Source organism: Oncorhynchus kisutch, linkage group LG12, assembly GCF_002021735.2.
Source record: "Oncorhynchus kisutch isolate 150728-3 linkage group LG12, Okis_V2, whole genome shotgun sequence".
NCBI lineage: Eukaryota > Metazoa > Chordata > Actinopteri > Salmoniformes > Salmonidae > Oncorhynchus > Oncorhynchus kisutch.
Genome location: NC_034185.2, coordinates 50,787,376 through 50,802,734, shown reverse-complemented (window position 1 = coordinate 50,802,734; position 15,359 = coordinate 50,787,376). Strand labels below are relative to the sequence as shown.

General features: G+C 40.6%; 1 protein-coding gene across 2 annotated transcripts; it reads right to left on the bottom strand.

Moving 5' to 3' along the window:
* Window positions 1-2,555: 2,555 nt before the first annotated feature.
* LOC109901141 (E3 ubiquitin-protein ligase TRIM39-like) lies at window positions 2,556-6,436 on the bottom strand. 2 transcript variants are annotated; one of them, XM_020497185.2, is made up of 2 exons: window positions 6,085-6,436; window positions 2,556-5,733 (listed from the first exon to the last, which is right to left on the bottom strand). In XM_020497185.2, exon 2 carries the CDS (start codon window positions 5,729-5,731, stop codon window positions 4,145-4,147), a length of 1,587 nt encoding a protein of 528 aa, XP_020352774.1. In that variant the 5' UTR covers window positions 5,732-5,733; window positions 6,085-6,436; the 3' UTR covers window positions 2,556-4,144. The 2 variants fall into 2 exon arrangements, with proteins under 2 accessions (XP_020352774.1, XP_020352773.1); XM_020497184.2 differs by having other exon boundaries at window positions 6,143-6,435.
* Between the last annotated feature and the right edge of the window lie 8,923 nt (window positions 6,437-15,359).

Here is a 15,359-nt window from a genome sequence, read left to right as displayed (position 1 = left end):
CCGTGGGAGACAGCTTGGATGGAGTTTAGGTGGCGATCGAGTGCATTGGGAGAGAACAGCAACCTACTCCAACCTCGGAAGCAGAGGCGGGTCAGGATGAGCCAGAACAGGTGCTTTCATAAAAGGTTCCCTGCTGGAAGAAAAGGCACTTCTCTGCCTTGGCGTATAGGTGATGCTATCAGCTTTTCCAAAACGGACCTGACATGAGAGTTTGTTGGAACCTCTACACCTTGCTGATAATAAAGAATGATTCATTTAAGTTTGAATTTGAGTCCCTGGTGGTAATTTCCACCACACTGCGCCATTTTGTAATTGTTTATTGTCAGTTCGTCATTTGTGTGTATTTTACAAGCATAATATTACTATTCAATCTATCACTGTCTCTCTTTTTCTCTCTCTTTGTCTCTTTTTCCCTTTCCCACCCCCTTTCTCTCCATCTTTTCCTTCGTATGTGTGTATCCAGGTACTGACCGTCTGCTGCACGGTGTTCGCCGGTGTGTTGGTGCTCAACTACCAGCGGGACAACACGGTGTGGGTGCTGCCCCTGCTCATCGTCTGCCTGTTCCCCTGGCTGGTGACCCACTGCTTCCTGTCTATCTTTGAGATTGTGCTTGACATGCTCTTCCTCTGCTTCGCCGTGGACACAAAGCACAACGACAGCAGCCCCGGCCCGAGAGTTCTACATGGACAAGTCCCTCATGGTGAGGGGAAGGGAGGCGAGTCTTCATGGGAGGCTATAGGTGCGTCCCGATTCTCCACCTGTCATGGACTTAAAAGCAATGGATTGGTGTAATCATTTTCTAGAGGGAGTTTCCACCATTGTTAAGTTAATGTTGTGCTCACTTTGAGGAAGGGTGGAAAATCGTGACGCAGCCTTATATACACTACCGTTCAAAAGTTTGAGGTCACTTAGAAATGTTCTTGTTTTTGAAAGAAAAGCACATTTTTGTCCATTAAAATAACATCAACTTGATCAGAAATACAGTGTAGACATTGTTAATGTTGTAAATGACTATTGTAGATGGAAAAGGCAGATTCTTTAAATGGAATATCTACATAGGCGTACAGAGGCCCATTATCAGCAACCATCACTCTTGTGTTCCAATGGCACGTTGTCACGCCCTGGCCTTTGTTATCTTTGTTTTCTTTATTATTTTGGTTAGGTCAGGGTATGACATGGGGGATTTGTGTTTTCCCTGGTCTAGGGGTTTTGTATGTTTATGGGGTGTTATCTGGTCTAGGTGTTTATGTAAGTCTATGGTTGCCTAGATTGGTTCTCAATTAGAGGCAGGTGTTTATCGTTGTCTCTGATTGGGAACCATATTTAGGCAGCCATGTTCTTTGGGTATTTTGTGGGTGATTGTCTTCTGTCTTTGTGTCATTGCACCAGAAAGGACTGTTTCGGTATTCACTTTTGTTGTTTTGTATTTTTTTGTGTTGTCATGTATGTTCTTGATTAAACATGTTGAACTCTAACCACGCTGCATTTTGGTCCTCCTCTCCTTTGACGGAAGAAAGCCGTGACACACGTTGTGTTAGCTATAATTTTAAAAGGCAAATTGATCATTAGAAAACCCTTTTGCAATTATGTTAGCACAGCTGAAAACTGCTGTCCTGATTAAAGAAGCAATAAAACTGGCCTTCTTGAGACTAGTTGAGTATCTGGAGCATCAACATTTGTGGGTTCGATTACAGGCTCAAAATGGCCAGAAACAAAGACCTTTCTTCTGAAACTCGTCAGTCTGTTCTTGTTCTGAGAAATGAAGGCTATTCCATGTGAGAAATTGCCAAGAAACTGAAGATCTCGTGTAACAGTGTGTACTACTCCCTTCACAGAACAGAGCAAACTGGCTCTAACCTGAATGGAAAGAGGAGTTGGAGGCCCCGGTGCACAACTGAGCAAGAGGACAAGTACTTCACAAGTCCTCAACTGGCGACTCCGAGATGCTGGCCTTCTAGGCAGAGTTCCTCTGTCCAGTGTTAATTTATTTTTAATTGGCCAGTTTGAGATATGGCTTTTTCTTTGCAACTCTGCCTAGAAGGCCAGCATCCCAGAGTCACCTCTTCGCTGTTGACGTTGAGACTGGTGTTTTGCAGAGTACCAATCCATTTATATATGGCGAATAGCAGTTTTTGCACATTTTTAACAGAGCTCACCTTGTTATCTCATCACCCAACACGCTTTTCACGTTATCTTTTCTTTCTCTCTCTCTTTCGGAGTGTGTCGAGAACAGTAAGAATATGGCGGGACGGGAGCGGTCCGATGCAGATGGAGACTGTGCTGAGATGAAGTCCATGGTGAGTTAACAAAACTTTTCCAGCAGAGAATGCATTAATTTACCTCCATAATCTAGAGTCATATACCCAAAATGATGGTGCCGATGAAGACAATAGTAAAGATTAACACTCCATTTGTTTATTGTTGTAGACTCATGGAGGAGGGACTTTTACTTGAAAAACCAAACCTGAAGACAGAAACCAAAGGCATTGCAGAAGTTTTCTTGAATCCATGTGCAATAGGTTTAACATGATATCACTCCAGTCCCAGACTACAATATTTTTTGATAGCCTGTTTATTAATTTATGGCACACAGTTTTTTTTAAGCACAATGCCTTTTTGTAACAAATATTTTATGAGACATAAGTACATACGTCAAGAATATTGTTAGTGTAGTTTGGTGCAATGTTTTTTAGTTAAGCCTCTTCTGGGTCAAAGTATTGTGAGAGAATATTCAAATGCATTCCATGTCACCACTGTTATTTTGTAACCACCACTAAGATACACTACAAGTGTTTTGTACCTCAAATGACTTTTGGGGTTGTGGTAATGATGATCATGGTCACTTCTTGTCTTGCATTTGTACATCTAATACAATTTTGAGAAATACAACTGACTAGCATAACAGAAAAGTTCTTACATGGACATGTTTTGAAAGTTAGTGATTTGTGAAAAGGTGTTCTCCCTCACCTGTTAACAGGATCATTTGACTCATTACTACACTGGATCAAATATGAAAGAGGCATTTACTCTGATGATGAAATGTTTATAGCAGTTGAACATATTAAATGCAGGTCCAGCAAGTGCTTAGTTTGTCTTATGTCAAAGGCAATGGATGATCATTAACTGACAATCCCAAAATGATGGCTTGAGTTTGTAATACTCTGTAGAAAAAGGAATTGCCTACAAGTGTATATTTATTCATAAATGAAAGCAGAGTTCAACCCAGAATATGTTGTATAACATGTTTATGCATTGGACTTCATTGATCTCGCCTGATGTGGTTGAACCAATGGAATAGTCCCTAAAGTACAGACCCTGCCCATCTGGCACTCCATACCGGCTCAAAGAAAACAAATACTATTTCAACCCAGGTCTGTAGTGTACCACTTATACTATTTCAAACTCCTCTTTACCTGTACCCTGTGGTGGACATCAGGAATACATCTCAGCTGGCCCTGACCCCATCCTCTATGATGCAACTGTCCCACTAAAACCTGGGCAAAGTGGCCAAAGGCTCCTTCATCATCCCCCTGGTGGAGATCCCAGCCTCATCCTCACCTACATCCACAACCAGCTCAAAGGAAAAGTACGTCCTCATACTCATATGTATATACTGTACTCGATATCATCTACTGTATCTTGCCTATACTGCTCTGTACCATCACTCATTCATATGTCCTTATGTACATATTCTTTATCCCCTTACACTGTGTATAAGACAGTAGTTTTTTGGAATTGTTAGTTAGATTACTTGTTCGTTATTACTGCATTGTCGGAACTAGAAGCACAAGCATTTCGCTACACTCACATTAACATCTGCTAACCATGTGTATGTGACAAATAAAATTTGATTTGATTTTTGACATTCACTGTCACAAACCAAAAACCAGCTCAAAGGCAAGTACTTTCTCACATTCAACTACATGCACAGTCAGGAGGAAAAGCTTCATTTCCAATAGTTCCAAGCGGTGAAAACCATCTGTTTTTGAGACAGGATGACACCAAAGCTGTGTTGTATTCACTTAGTATACCTTTGTATAAATGTTCAAAGATGCATTATGGTACATTACAGGCTCAAAACATTTTTCAACACAAATGACAATTTATGGCAATAACCGAAAAATGACTCTCTCCATTTTTTTATCAGCCTGTGTGATTGACAGGAGAGATGATGAGAGGAGCTGAGTTTTTTCCATCATCATTATTACTGGGGATGAAGAATGGAAAGAGTTTATCTTTAAAGGTGCAGCCAATGAAAGAGTAGATATGAGACCTGGCCTCCACATCATAAAAGGAGACCAGACCCTCCTCATAGTCCACAAACACCCCCACCTTCTGGGGCTTCTCTCTCAGGGAGAGGATGACGTGGGGGGAGGCACAGGCTGTGTATTGATTCCCATCCTTTAAGACCACAGACCAGAGTCCATATTCAGGCCTAGGTGATACAGACCCCTTCCTGTTTATGGACTCTCTGGCCACTCCTAAAATCCACCTAGTCTTACCGTTAACCGTCACCTCATAGTAAAATCTCCCTGAGGAGAAGCCATCCTTTCCAAGGGTCATGGCAAAACGATCAAACCTTTTTGGATTGTCAGGAAGATTCTGTGGTATGTCTCCACGTCTTACTTGTTTCCCATCTTCAGACAGGATGAGTTTGTGATGTGCTGTATCAGGGTCCAGAGTCAGCTTCTCCATCTCTTTATTCAGTATCTCCTCCAGGTGAGACACTGCTCTCCTCACAGTCCCCACACACAGATCACTGTGAACACGGATCTCAGACATGTTCTTGGTGGGTGGAGGTTTGTACACTCGTGATGGGAAGTTCTGGAGAAGTTGGAGGTGGTCCTCAGTGTGTGAGAGCTGTTTCAGATCAGTGCTTCTCCTCTTCAGCTCAGTGATTTCCTGCTCCAGATCTTTAATGAACCCTTCAGCCTGCCTCTCTACTGCTTTCTGCTTCTCCTCAATCACCTCAATCAGTTCAGCCTGGCTTTTCTCAATGGAGCGCACCAGAGCAGTGAAGACCTGTATGCTGTCTGCTATCTCCCTCTCTGCATTTCTCTTCCTGAGATCTACTGAGAGTTTGATGTCTTTAACCTTCTTCAGTCGCTCCTGGATAATCTGCTGCACTTCTGCCTCAGTTTTCTCCAAGTGAGCCTTCCTCTCTCCACACTCTTCCTCTATAGGGACAGTGTCATGAGTCTTGTGGTCTGCCTCAGTGCAGAACTGACACACACATGTCTGGTCAGTCCTACAGAACAGCTCCAGGAGTCTGTCATGCTTCCTACAGATCCTGTCTTCCAGGTTCTCCACAGGGTCGACCAGTTTGTGTCTCCTTAAGGCTGGGGCAATCTGATGAGGCTCCAGGTGAATCTTACAGTAAGAGGTTAGACAGAGCAGGCAGGACTTCATGGCACTGAGCTTCGTCCCAGTGCAGACGTCACAAGGCACTTTTCCGAGTTTGGGAGGAGATTCATCTTTACCTCTGTCTCTCATCTTTTTAAAATTCTCTACAACCTCTCTAAACGTTGTGTTGACACGAAGCTCAGGTTGTCTGTAGAATTTCTCCTGACACAGTGGACATTGACACAGGTCCATTCTATCCCAGTACTTTGTGAGACATGTGATGCAGAAGCTGTGTCCACATGAAGTGGTGACTGGCTCAGTGAACACATCCAGACAGATAGAGCACAGGAAATGGTCTTCAGAAAGTAGAATGCTGGAGGAAGCCATATCTAGAGAGAGAGAGAGAGAGAGAGAGAGCAAAGTCGAAACTGTAAAGCATATTTAAAGTTCAACATTTTTATTTCGCAAATTGTAGAAAACCTTCCGATCAAAATAATAATAGACTCCAGCTCTAGATTATAATCAGTCATTAATACAATATATATGTTTTTTCAAATGAGCCTATTCCATTTCCTGGAATGAGTCAGCTCTCGATAGTTTCAGTGCCGTTGTCAACACGGCATTAAGGGAAATTAACCAATCTTGATAAAAGTTGTTTAACCGTACTACATACAGAGCAAATTAGTCAATTTACGAAACATAGTTAAACATAGGTACTGTAGATACAAACAGGAGATTACCATCAAATAAATGTACACAGTCATATTTCTTCACCGATCCTTGTGAATCTCTACTCACCCATGTCTGTGTAAAATAGTGTGGGCGTGTCCTCAGATTTTTCTCTAGTATTTACTGTGATTAACCACCGGAGACTGTGTAGCGGTTTGAGAGAGATGTCTGAAGTGTTTTAGAGTTTACTCAGGTGTGCAACATACAGCACGTCTAGCAACTTCAGTTTCACTTTAGCAAAGTGACGTTGTCATTCTCCTCCCCACCCAGTGCTGCTCTGTGCTCTGGAACAGAATTAACCCTTCACATGGCTGATACATTGTTTTACCTTCTTAATTCAATCAAGGTTGAACAGTTAAACAAGAGTATTATAATTGTTTGGACCTATTGCAGGTGTATGGAAGGTTTTCTGACAACAACAACATAATTCAAAATCCACATTGGGATGAAAAAGTAATTGCTGTCTTGGCAGATTTGACAATTAATTATGAAGCAAGAAATGTCCCAGATTGTGCCTTTAAACATACTCACTTTGACATATACCAACTACCAGTTTATCAAGTCAAGCCAGACAATGGGTGAAAGGAGAAAATGCAGAATTACTTTACTGTTTGTAGGGAAATGCCTGTGTTCGCTGTACGCTGAAAGCCTGCATCTGCTGCTTGTGGTGCCTGAAGAAGTGTCTAATGAAATGCAGGTCCTACAAATATTAAGGTTGTTTTATGTTAAAGGCAACGCATGATCATAACTGACAATCCCTAAATTGTGGCAATATTGGATCATTACTGTTTGAGTTTGTCTCTTTCATATATTCTATTGGAGTTTATAAAACATAAATGCAGGACATGACAAAACATGCCACTTGGTGGCAGACAACCCACACAGCATCCATAAACAACAACAGATAAAACAACGCTGACAGACAATTGACAACAAAAACAAAGAACAATAATGGTAATACAGTTATGGTCCTTTACGATGCCAAGACTGATCTTGAGCTTGGGTTAAAATACAATCAAATAGGTGCATCGTTCTGGACCTGTACAGGACGTAAATCCCTAAATCGTGGCAACGTTGGGTCATTACTGCTTATTGAGTTGGTAATTCTGTATTCATAGAAAAAGGGATGTCTAAACTACAAATTCCCCCTTTGCGGTGCACATTACCATCATCAGTCAACATGTGTCGGGGTCATGAAAAGGGTTGTACCAAAATGTTTGATGTATTAGAATAATTGATTATTCTTATGTTGTATTAATAGAAGGGGAGTGGTTATAAGATCCCTCCCTCCTTACATTTATAGGGTCCTAGACTACAGATGAACAATATCTATTCATTGTAGAGGTTTAGTATTCCACAGTTGATTTTTAGTTCTCTCTCTCTTTCTTATAAAGTGGCCCCTCTGAGAATGTGTGACTGTGGAGAAGGAGCTCTGCAGGGGAGTGGAGGAGATAAGACTAGTCAAACATTCCACAATAAATCAACTTTGGGGAGTGTACGTTTCCTCCTAATTTTTCGATACCACTAAAAGACATTGTTTAAATAGCTTGGTAGGCAGGGTTTTGGTCTCAGGAGTAAAAAGGTAATGACATAGGTAGTGACATCACCAGGCTAGACTGAGCGTGTAACAAAACAACTGGAGACCTTTTTGTTTGATGCAGAACTTACTCGGAAACATGCGTACTATGTTCCTGATTGTCAACTTCTGTCTGCAATTGCATTAATAAAGATTTTTGAATGATTTAATTAAATATATTGTCATAATGCTAATTTCACCAATGAGCCAATAAGGATCAACAAGGACGAAAGGAACAAACCCTAACACATGATTTGGAGGCATCAGAGAGAATGCTAAAATATAATGTGCTTTAGGTACATATTTCACACACTGTGCATCTCTAGAGTAAGCAGGTGTCCCTCATTCCATTGGTCTAAGTAGGCCTACCGTGCTCCCTGGGAAACCAAGCCGCATACGCATTGTCTTAGCCACATTCTCATGCTACCTCCCTCTTAATTAAAAGACAACCAACAGGAGCTACAGCCAACTCTGCCAGAATGTCCTTATTTTGCTTGTGTCAACTGCATTCTATCTGGAGGGGAGAAGATGCCATCTCATGTGATGCCGTCATACCAGTGGCACGACCAGGCCCTGGTGAAAAGGATCTTTGATCGACCCTAAGAAGACAACCTGCCAGTGTGCATGGATATCGAAGGAGGGGTGACAGGGAACATCAATGACGTATAAATATTGCCCTTTGGATCAATCAATCATATATAATGCAGACAGTATTAAGTGATATTGTCCAAAAATGTGTGTAAAATACAATCAATGCACATTAGGCTGAATCAAACACAAATAATTATTTTAGAAAACAAATACAAATATGTGAATCCAGGAACCCTGTCCTCACCCATGTGAAGTCAAAATTTCAAACCCAGAGACTTCCAAAACGCTTGCGAAACAGACCAAGTAGACCAGGCCTGGGTTTTGAAAAGTCAACAATTCTTCCCTACCTGTCCATTATCTCTAACTCTAAAGACACAACCTCGATTCTAACCAATGTCTTCAGCTATTTTATTTTTTAATTTTACCCCTTTTTCTCCCCAATTTTGTGGTATCCAATTGTTAGTAGCTACTATCTTGTCTCGTCACTACAACTCCCATACGGGCTCGGGAGAGACGAAGGTTGAAAGTCATGCGTCCTCCGATACGCAACCCAACCAAGCCGCACTGCTTCTTAACACAGCTCGCATCCAACCCGGAAGCCAGCCGCACCAATGTGTCCCGCCACATTCACCTACATCCACAAACAGTTCAAAAGCTGAGTACGTCTTTAATCATCAACTCGATTCAGCAGCTGGACATTTTGTTTTGAGTGGATGGTTGAGGGCCAGAACATAATTACACATCATTTCTAGATTGTACATTTTTAGAATGGGTGGCTGGTAATGATCTGGTCCTGATCATCTCTAAAACTAAGAGCATGATATTGGGTTCAAATCATTCCCTAAATTCTAGACTTCAGTTGAATCTGGTAATGAATGGTGTGGCTGTTGAGCAAATTGAGGAGATGAAATGACTTGATGTTAGCTCATGGTAAAAACATATCGATTCAATGGTTGTAAAGATAGGGAGAGGTTTGTTTGTAATAAAGAGATGCTCTGCGTTTAAGACACCACACTCCACAAAGCAAGTCCTGCAGGCTCTAGTTGTATCTTATCTTGATTATTGTCTAGTCATATGGTCAAGTGCTGCAAGGACGGATCTAGTTTAGCTGTAGCTGCTCTTCATTGTAATCAGAGGGCTAGTATTAATACGAGGCATGCCAGTCTCTCTTGGCTAAGAGTTGAGGACAAACTGACTGCATCACTTCTTGTTTTTATAAGAAACATGTGTTGGAAATTCCAAATTGTTAGCATCGTCAACTTACACACAGCTCTGTCACATACACTTACCCCACCAGACATGCCACCAGGGGTCTTTTCACAGTCCCCAGGTCCAGAACAAATTCAAGGAATCGAACAGTATTATACAGAGCCATGAATGTATGGAATTCCCTTCCATCTCATTAGCGCAAGGGTTGAAGAGCAAAGCTGGTTTCAAAAAACTAATAAAGCAACACCTCATGACACAATCAAATCAAATGTATTTATATAGCCCTTCGTACATCAGTTGATATCTCAAAGTGCTGTACAGAAACCCAGCCCAAAACCCCAAACAGCAAGCAATGCAGGTGTAGAAGCACGGTGGCTAGGAAAAACTCCCTAGAAAGGCCAAAACCTAGGAAGAAACCAGGCTATGTGGGGTGGCCAGTCCTCTTCTGGCTGTGCCGGGTGGAGATTATAACAGAACATGGCCAAGATGTTCAAATGTTCATAAATGACCAGCATGGTCGAATAATAATAAGGCAGAACAGTTGAAACTGGAGCAGCAGCACAGTCAGGTGGAAGTTGAAACTGGAGCAGCAGCATGGCCAGGTGGACTGGGGACAGTGGACTGGGGACAATGCCTCTCCCCCATGTGACCTACTTTTTGTGTGTATGTACTGACATGTATATGTAACTGATAGATGCACATTAGATGTTAATATTTTAAATGAATGTACATTTTCAAGTATTTTGTCTGTAATGTATTTTTTGTTATGTGTCGGACTCCAGTAAAACTAGCTGTTGCCATTGACGTCGGCTAATGGGGATCCTAATAAACTCAAATCAAAAACTACTGCACAAAGCACAAACAGATATCAAATTTGATTTCAAACCTTGCTCACATTTGTATACGATCAAGTTTAAATTATGCATAAGAAATACTTTGGAACAGGTTTCCAAAATGTAAATCAATTGGAGATTTCCTGGTGTTTTTACACTCTTTTATGTCCAACACTTGGGGAACCCTGCTTTAAAGTAGAATTTTCCCAAAAACAATTGTGGGTATATTATATAAATAATCAAAGCAACATAACTTTTGATTTAAATACACATTTGATTGAAATTCATTCCAGTTGATAGTCTTCATTTTCAGCAAATACAAGCATTTATTATCCATGGTTTAGATGTACAAAACAGTTTCCATTTTCATTTGTTGACACTATTTCAGAGGACATCTGTGGATATTCTAATCGTGTGCCATGTCACCTGAATAAATATACTATTTTGTAAATATTGATGTATTTAATGATTTGTAAGTTAGTTCCATCGTTTAATCAGTGTGTGTGATTGACAGGAGATATGATGAGAGGAGATGAGTTTTTACCATCATCATTATCACAGGGGCTGAAGTATGGGTAGAGCTTCTCAGCGAAGGTGCAGCCAGTGAAAGAGTAGATATGAGACTTGGCTTCCACATCATAAAAGGAGACCTGACCCTCCTCATAGTCCACAAACACCCCCACCTTCTGGGGTTTCTCTCTCAGGGAGAGATAAACTTGAGGGGAGGCACAGGCTATGTACTGATTCCAATCTCTCAGGACCACAGTCCAGACTCCATCCTAAGAACTAGGTGATATAATCCCCTTCCTGTCAGTGGACTCTCTGGCAACTCCTGAATTGCAGTCAGTCTTCCCCATAACCGTCACCTCATAGTAAAATCTTCCTGAGGAGAAGCCATCCTTTCCAAGGACAATTAAATACGGATTAAACCTTTTTGGATTGCCAGGAAGATTGTGGTATGTTTTGAAGTCTTACATGTTTTCCATCCTCAGACAGATAAAAATCCCTCTAAGGTCAGGGCGTGAAAGTGACGTTGACATGCTGCTCCCCACCCAGTGCTGGTTGCTCTGTGCTCTGGAACAGAATTAACCCTTCACATGTCTGATCTCTCTTCATTCTTGATACATTCTTGGTACAAAAGTGTGAATCAGAAATGCCTAAACAAGGAATTACTGCAGATGTAAGAAGTTATTTTTAAAGACATCAACTACAATAGAATTCACAGGGGATAAATACATAGGTACACCTCACACACATGGTTATGGGATTAGCAAAAAATAAGACACCTGTACCAGTTCAGATATAGAATTGAAATGTAATCAAGATTGAATTTGCATCCCAATATTACATCACAGAAGACTGAAATATTGCAAAACTGTTTGACATAAAACACCGGAATTTCGGCTTTAAAAAAAAAATGTTTATTCATTCTGAAATTCTGAAAAATATTACCCCCCATGAGGCCATTAGGTAATTGGACGGCAGGAAGGGCTACATAAGCAGCAGGAAAAATCCCAGATTGTGCCATAGGCTTGGGGTCAGTTTTCGGAAGTTTGGATGACTGAGGTGCCCAAAGTAAACTGCCTGTTACTCAGGCCCAGAAGCTAGGATATGCATGTGCATGACAGTATTGGATATAAAACTCTAAAGTTTCTAAAACTGTTAAAATAATGTCTGTGAGTATAACAGAACTGATTTGGCAGGCGAAGCCCCGAGGACAATCCATCCATGATTTTTTTTAGGTCATTGAACTTTTCAATGCTTTTCTATGGGAAAGCCTAATTAATTAGGACCCAGATTGCAGTTCCTGAGGCTTCCACTAGATGTCAACAGTCTTCAGAAATGTTTAGATGTTATCTTTGTTGAAAAATTTAAAAGTATTCGTATTCTGTCACTCAGAAGGACTCTAGTCTTTTGGTGCACGTGAATGAGTGTGCGCTCATCGTTGTTTTTCTCTGGTATTGAAAACAGTTTATTCTGTCTTAAATTGTATTGATTATTTACATAGTAGGGTACCTGAGGTTGGATTAGAAATGTTGTTTGAAATGTTTGGACCAAGTTTACAGGTAACCTTTTAGATTCCTTTGTAGGCATGTTGGGCGAGTTGGAACAGGTGTATTTCTGAATCAAACGCGCCAAATAAACCACATGTTTGGGATATAAAGGACTTTATCGAACAAAACGACCATTCATTGTGTGACTGGGACCCTTGAGATTGTAAAAAGATGAAGATCTTCAAAGGTAAGCGATTTATTTTATCGCTATTTCTGACTTTCGTGATGCATCTGCTTGGTTGGAAAATGTTTATGACACGCTCCGGTGAGGGCGAGCACTTGGTTATTTATCTCCGATATTGAATATACTATTTTCCATCTTCAATTTGATCATTTATTTACATATTAGGGTACCTGAGGATTGATTAGGAATGTTGTTTGACATGTTTGGACCAAGTTTATTGGTAACGTTCGGGATTAATTTTGTATGCATTTTGAACGGGGGGAAACAGGTGGATTATTGAATGAAGCGCGCCAAATAAACTTACATTTTTGGGATATAAAGGACGTTATCGAACAAAAGGACCATTTGTTATGTAACTGGGACCCTTGTGATTGCAACCAGATGAAGATCTTCAAAGGTTTATTGTATCGCTATTTCAAACTTTCGCGATGCATCTGCTTGGTTGGAAAATATTTGTAATGCTTTTGTATGCAGGGTGCTGTCCTCAGTTAATTGCATGGTATGCTTTCGCCGTAAAGCCTTTTTGAAATATGACAAAGCGGCTGGATTAACAAGAAGTTAAGCTTTTAAATGATGTAAGACACTTTTTCTACATGGACAAGTCCCTCATGGCGAGGAGAAGGGAGGCGAGGCTGGGTGGGAGGTTATGGCTGCGTCCTGATTCTCCACCAGTCATGGATTTAAAAGGAATGGATTGGTGTAATAATTGGCTAGAGGGAGTTTCCACTGTTGTTAAATTCATGTTGTGCTCACTTTGGAAGAAGGATGGAGAATCGGGACATTGCCTTATAAATGCAGAGGTGGAAAAAGTACCCAATTGTCATACTTGAGTAAAAGTAAAGATACCTTAATAGAAAATGACTAAAGTAAAAGTGAAAGTTACCCAGTAAAATACTACTTGATTAAAAGTCTAAAAGTATTTGGTTTTAAATATACTTGAAGTATCAAAAGTAGAAGTATAAATAATTTCTTACATTAAGCAAACCTTGTTTTTATTGACGGATATCCAGGGGCACACTCCAACACATCATTTACAAACAAAGCATTTGTGTTTAGTGAGTCCGCCAGATCAGAGGCAGTAGGGATGACCAGGGATGTTCTCTTGAATAGTGTGTGAATTAGACCATTTTCCTGTCAAAATGTAACGAGTACTTTTGGGTGTCAGGGAAAATATATGGAGCAAAAAGTACCTTATTTTCTTTAAGAATGTAGTGAAGTTAAAGTAAAAGTTGGCAAAAATATAAATAGTTAAATAAAGTACAGATACCTAACAAAACAACTTAAGTAGTACATTTTATATAGTATATTTTTGCTTAAGTACTTTACACCACTGTATATGTCTGTATACAGTGCCTTGCGAAAGTATTCGGCCTCCTTGAACTTTGCAACCTTTTGACACATTTCAGGCTTCAAACATAAATATATAAAACTGTATTTTTTTGTGAAGAATCAACAACAAGTGGGACACAATCATGAAGTGGAACGACATTTATTGGATATTTCAAACTTTTTTAACAAATCAAAAACTGAAAAATTGGGCGTGCAAAATTATTCAGCCCCCTTAAGGTAATACTTTGTAGCGCCACCTTTTGCTGCGATTACAGCTGTAAGTCGCTTGGGGTATGTCTATCAGTTTTGCACATCGAGAGACTGACATTTTTTCCCATTCCTCCTTGCAAAACAGCTCGAGCTCAGTGAGGTTGGATGAGAGCATTTGTGAACAGCAGTTTTCAGTTCTTTCCACAGATTCTCGATTGGATTCAGGTCTGGACTTTGACTTGGCCATTCTAACACCTGGATATGTTTATTTTTGAACCATTCCATTGTAGATTTTGCTTTATGTTTTGGATCATTGTCTTGTTGGAAGACAAATCTCTGTCCCAGTCTCAGGTCTTTTGCAGACTCCATCAGGTTCTCTTCCAGAATGGTCCTGTATTTGGCTCCATCCATCTTCCCATCAATTTTAACCATCTTCCCTGTCCCTGCTGAAGAAAAGCAGGCCCAAACCATGATGCTGCCACCACCATGTTTGACAGTGGGGATGGTGTGTTCAGGGTGATGAGCTGTGTTGCTTTTACGCCAAACATAACATTTTGCATTGTTGCCAAAAAGTTCAATTTTGGTTTAATCTGACCAGAGCACCTTCTTCCACATGTTTGGTGTGTCTCCCAAGTGGCTTGTGGCAAACTTTAAACACTTTTTATGGATATCTTTAAAAATGGCTTTCTTGCCACTCTTCCATAAAGGCCAGATTTGTGCAATATATGACTGATTGTTGTCCAAAGGACAGAGTCTCCCACCTCAGCTGTAGATCTCTGCAGTTCATCCAGAGTGATCATGGGCCTCTTGGCTGCATCTCTGATCAGTCTTCTCCTTGTATGAGCTGAAATTATAGAGGGACGGCCAGGCCTTGGTAGATTTGCAGTGGTCTGATACTCCTTCCATTTCAATATTATCGCTTGCACAGTGCTCCTTGGGATGTTTAAAGCTTGGGAAATCTTTTTGTATCCAAATCCGGCTTTAAACTTCTTCACAACAGTATCTCGGACCTGCCTGGTGTGTTCCTTGTTCTTCATGATGCTCTCTGCGCTTTTAACGGACCTCTGAGACTATCACAGTGCAGGTGCATTTATACGGAGACTTGATTACACACAGGTGGATTGTATTTATCATCATTAGTCATTTAGGTCAACATTGGATCATTCAGAGATCCTCACTGAACTTCTGGAGAGAGTTTGCTGCACTGAAAGTAAAGGGGCTGAATAATTTTGCACGCCCAATTTCAGTTTTTGATTTGTTAAAAAAGTTTGAAATATCCAATAAATGTCGTTCCACTTCA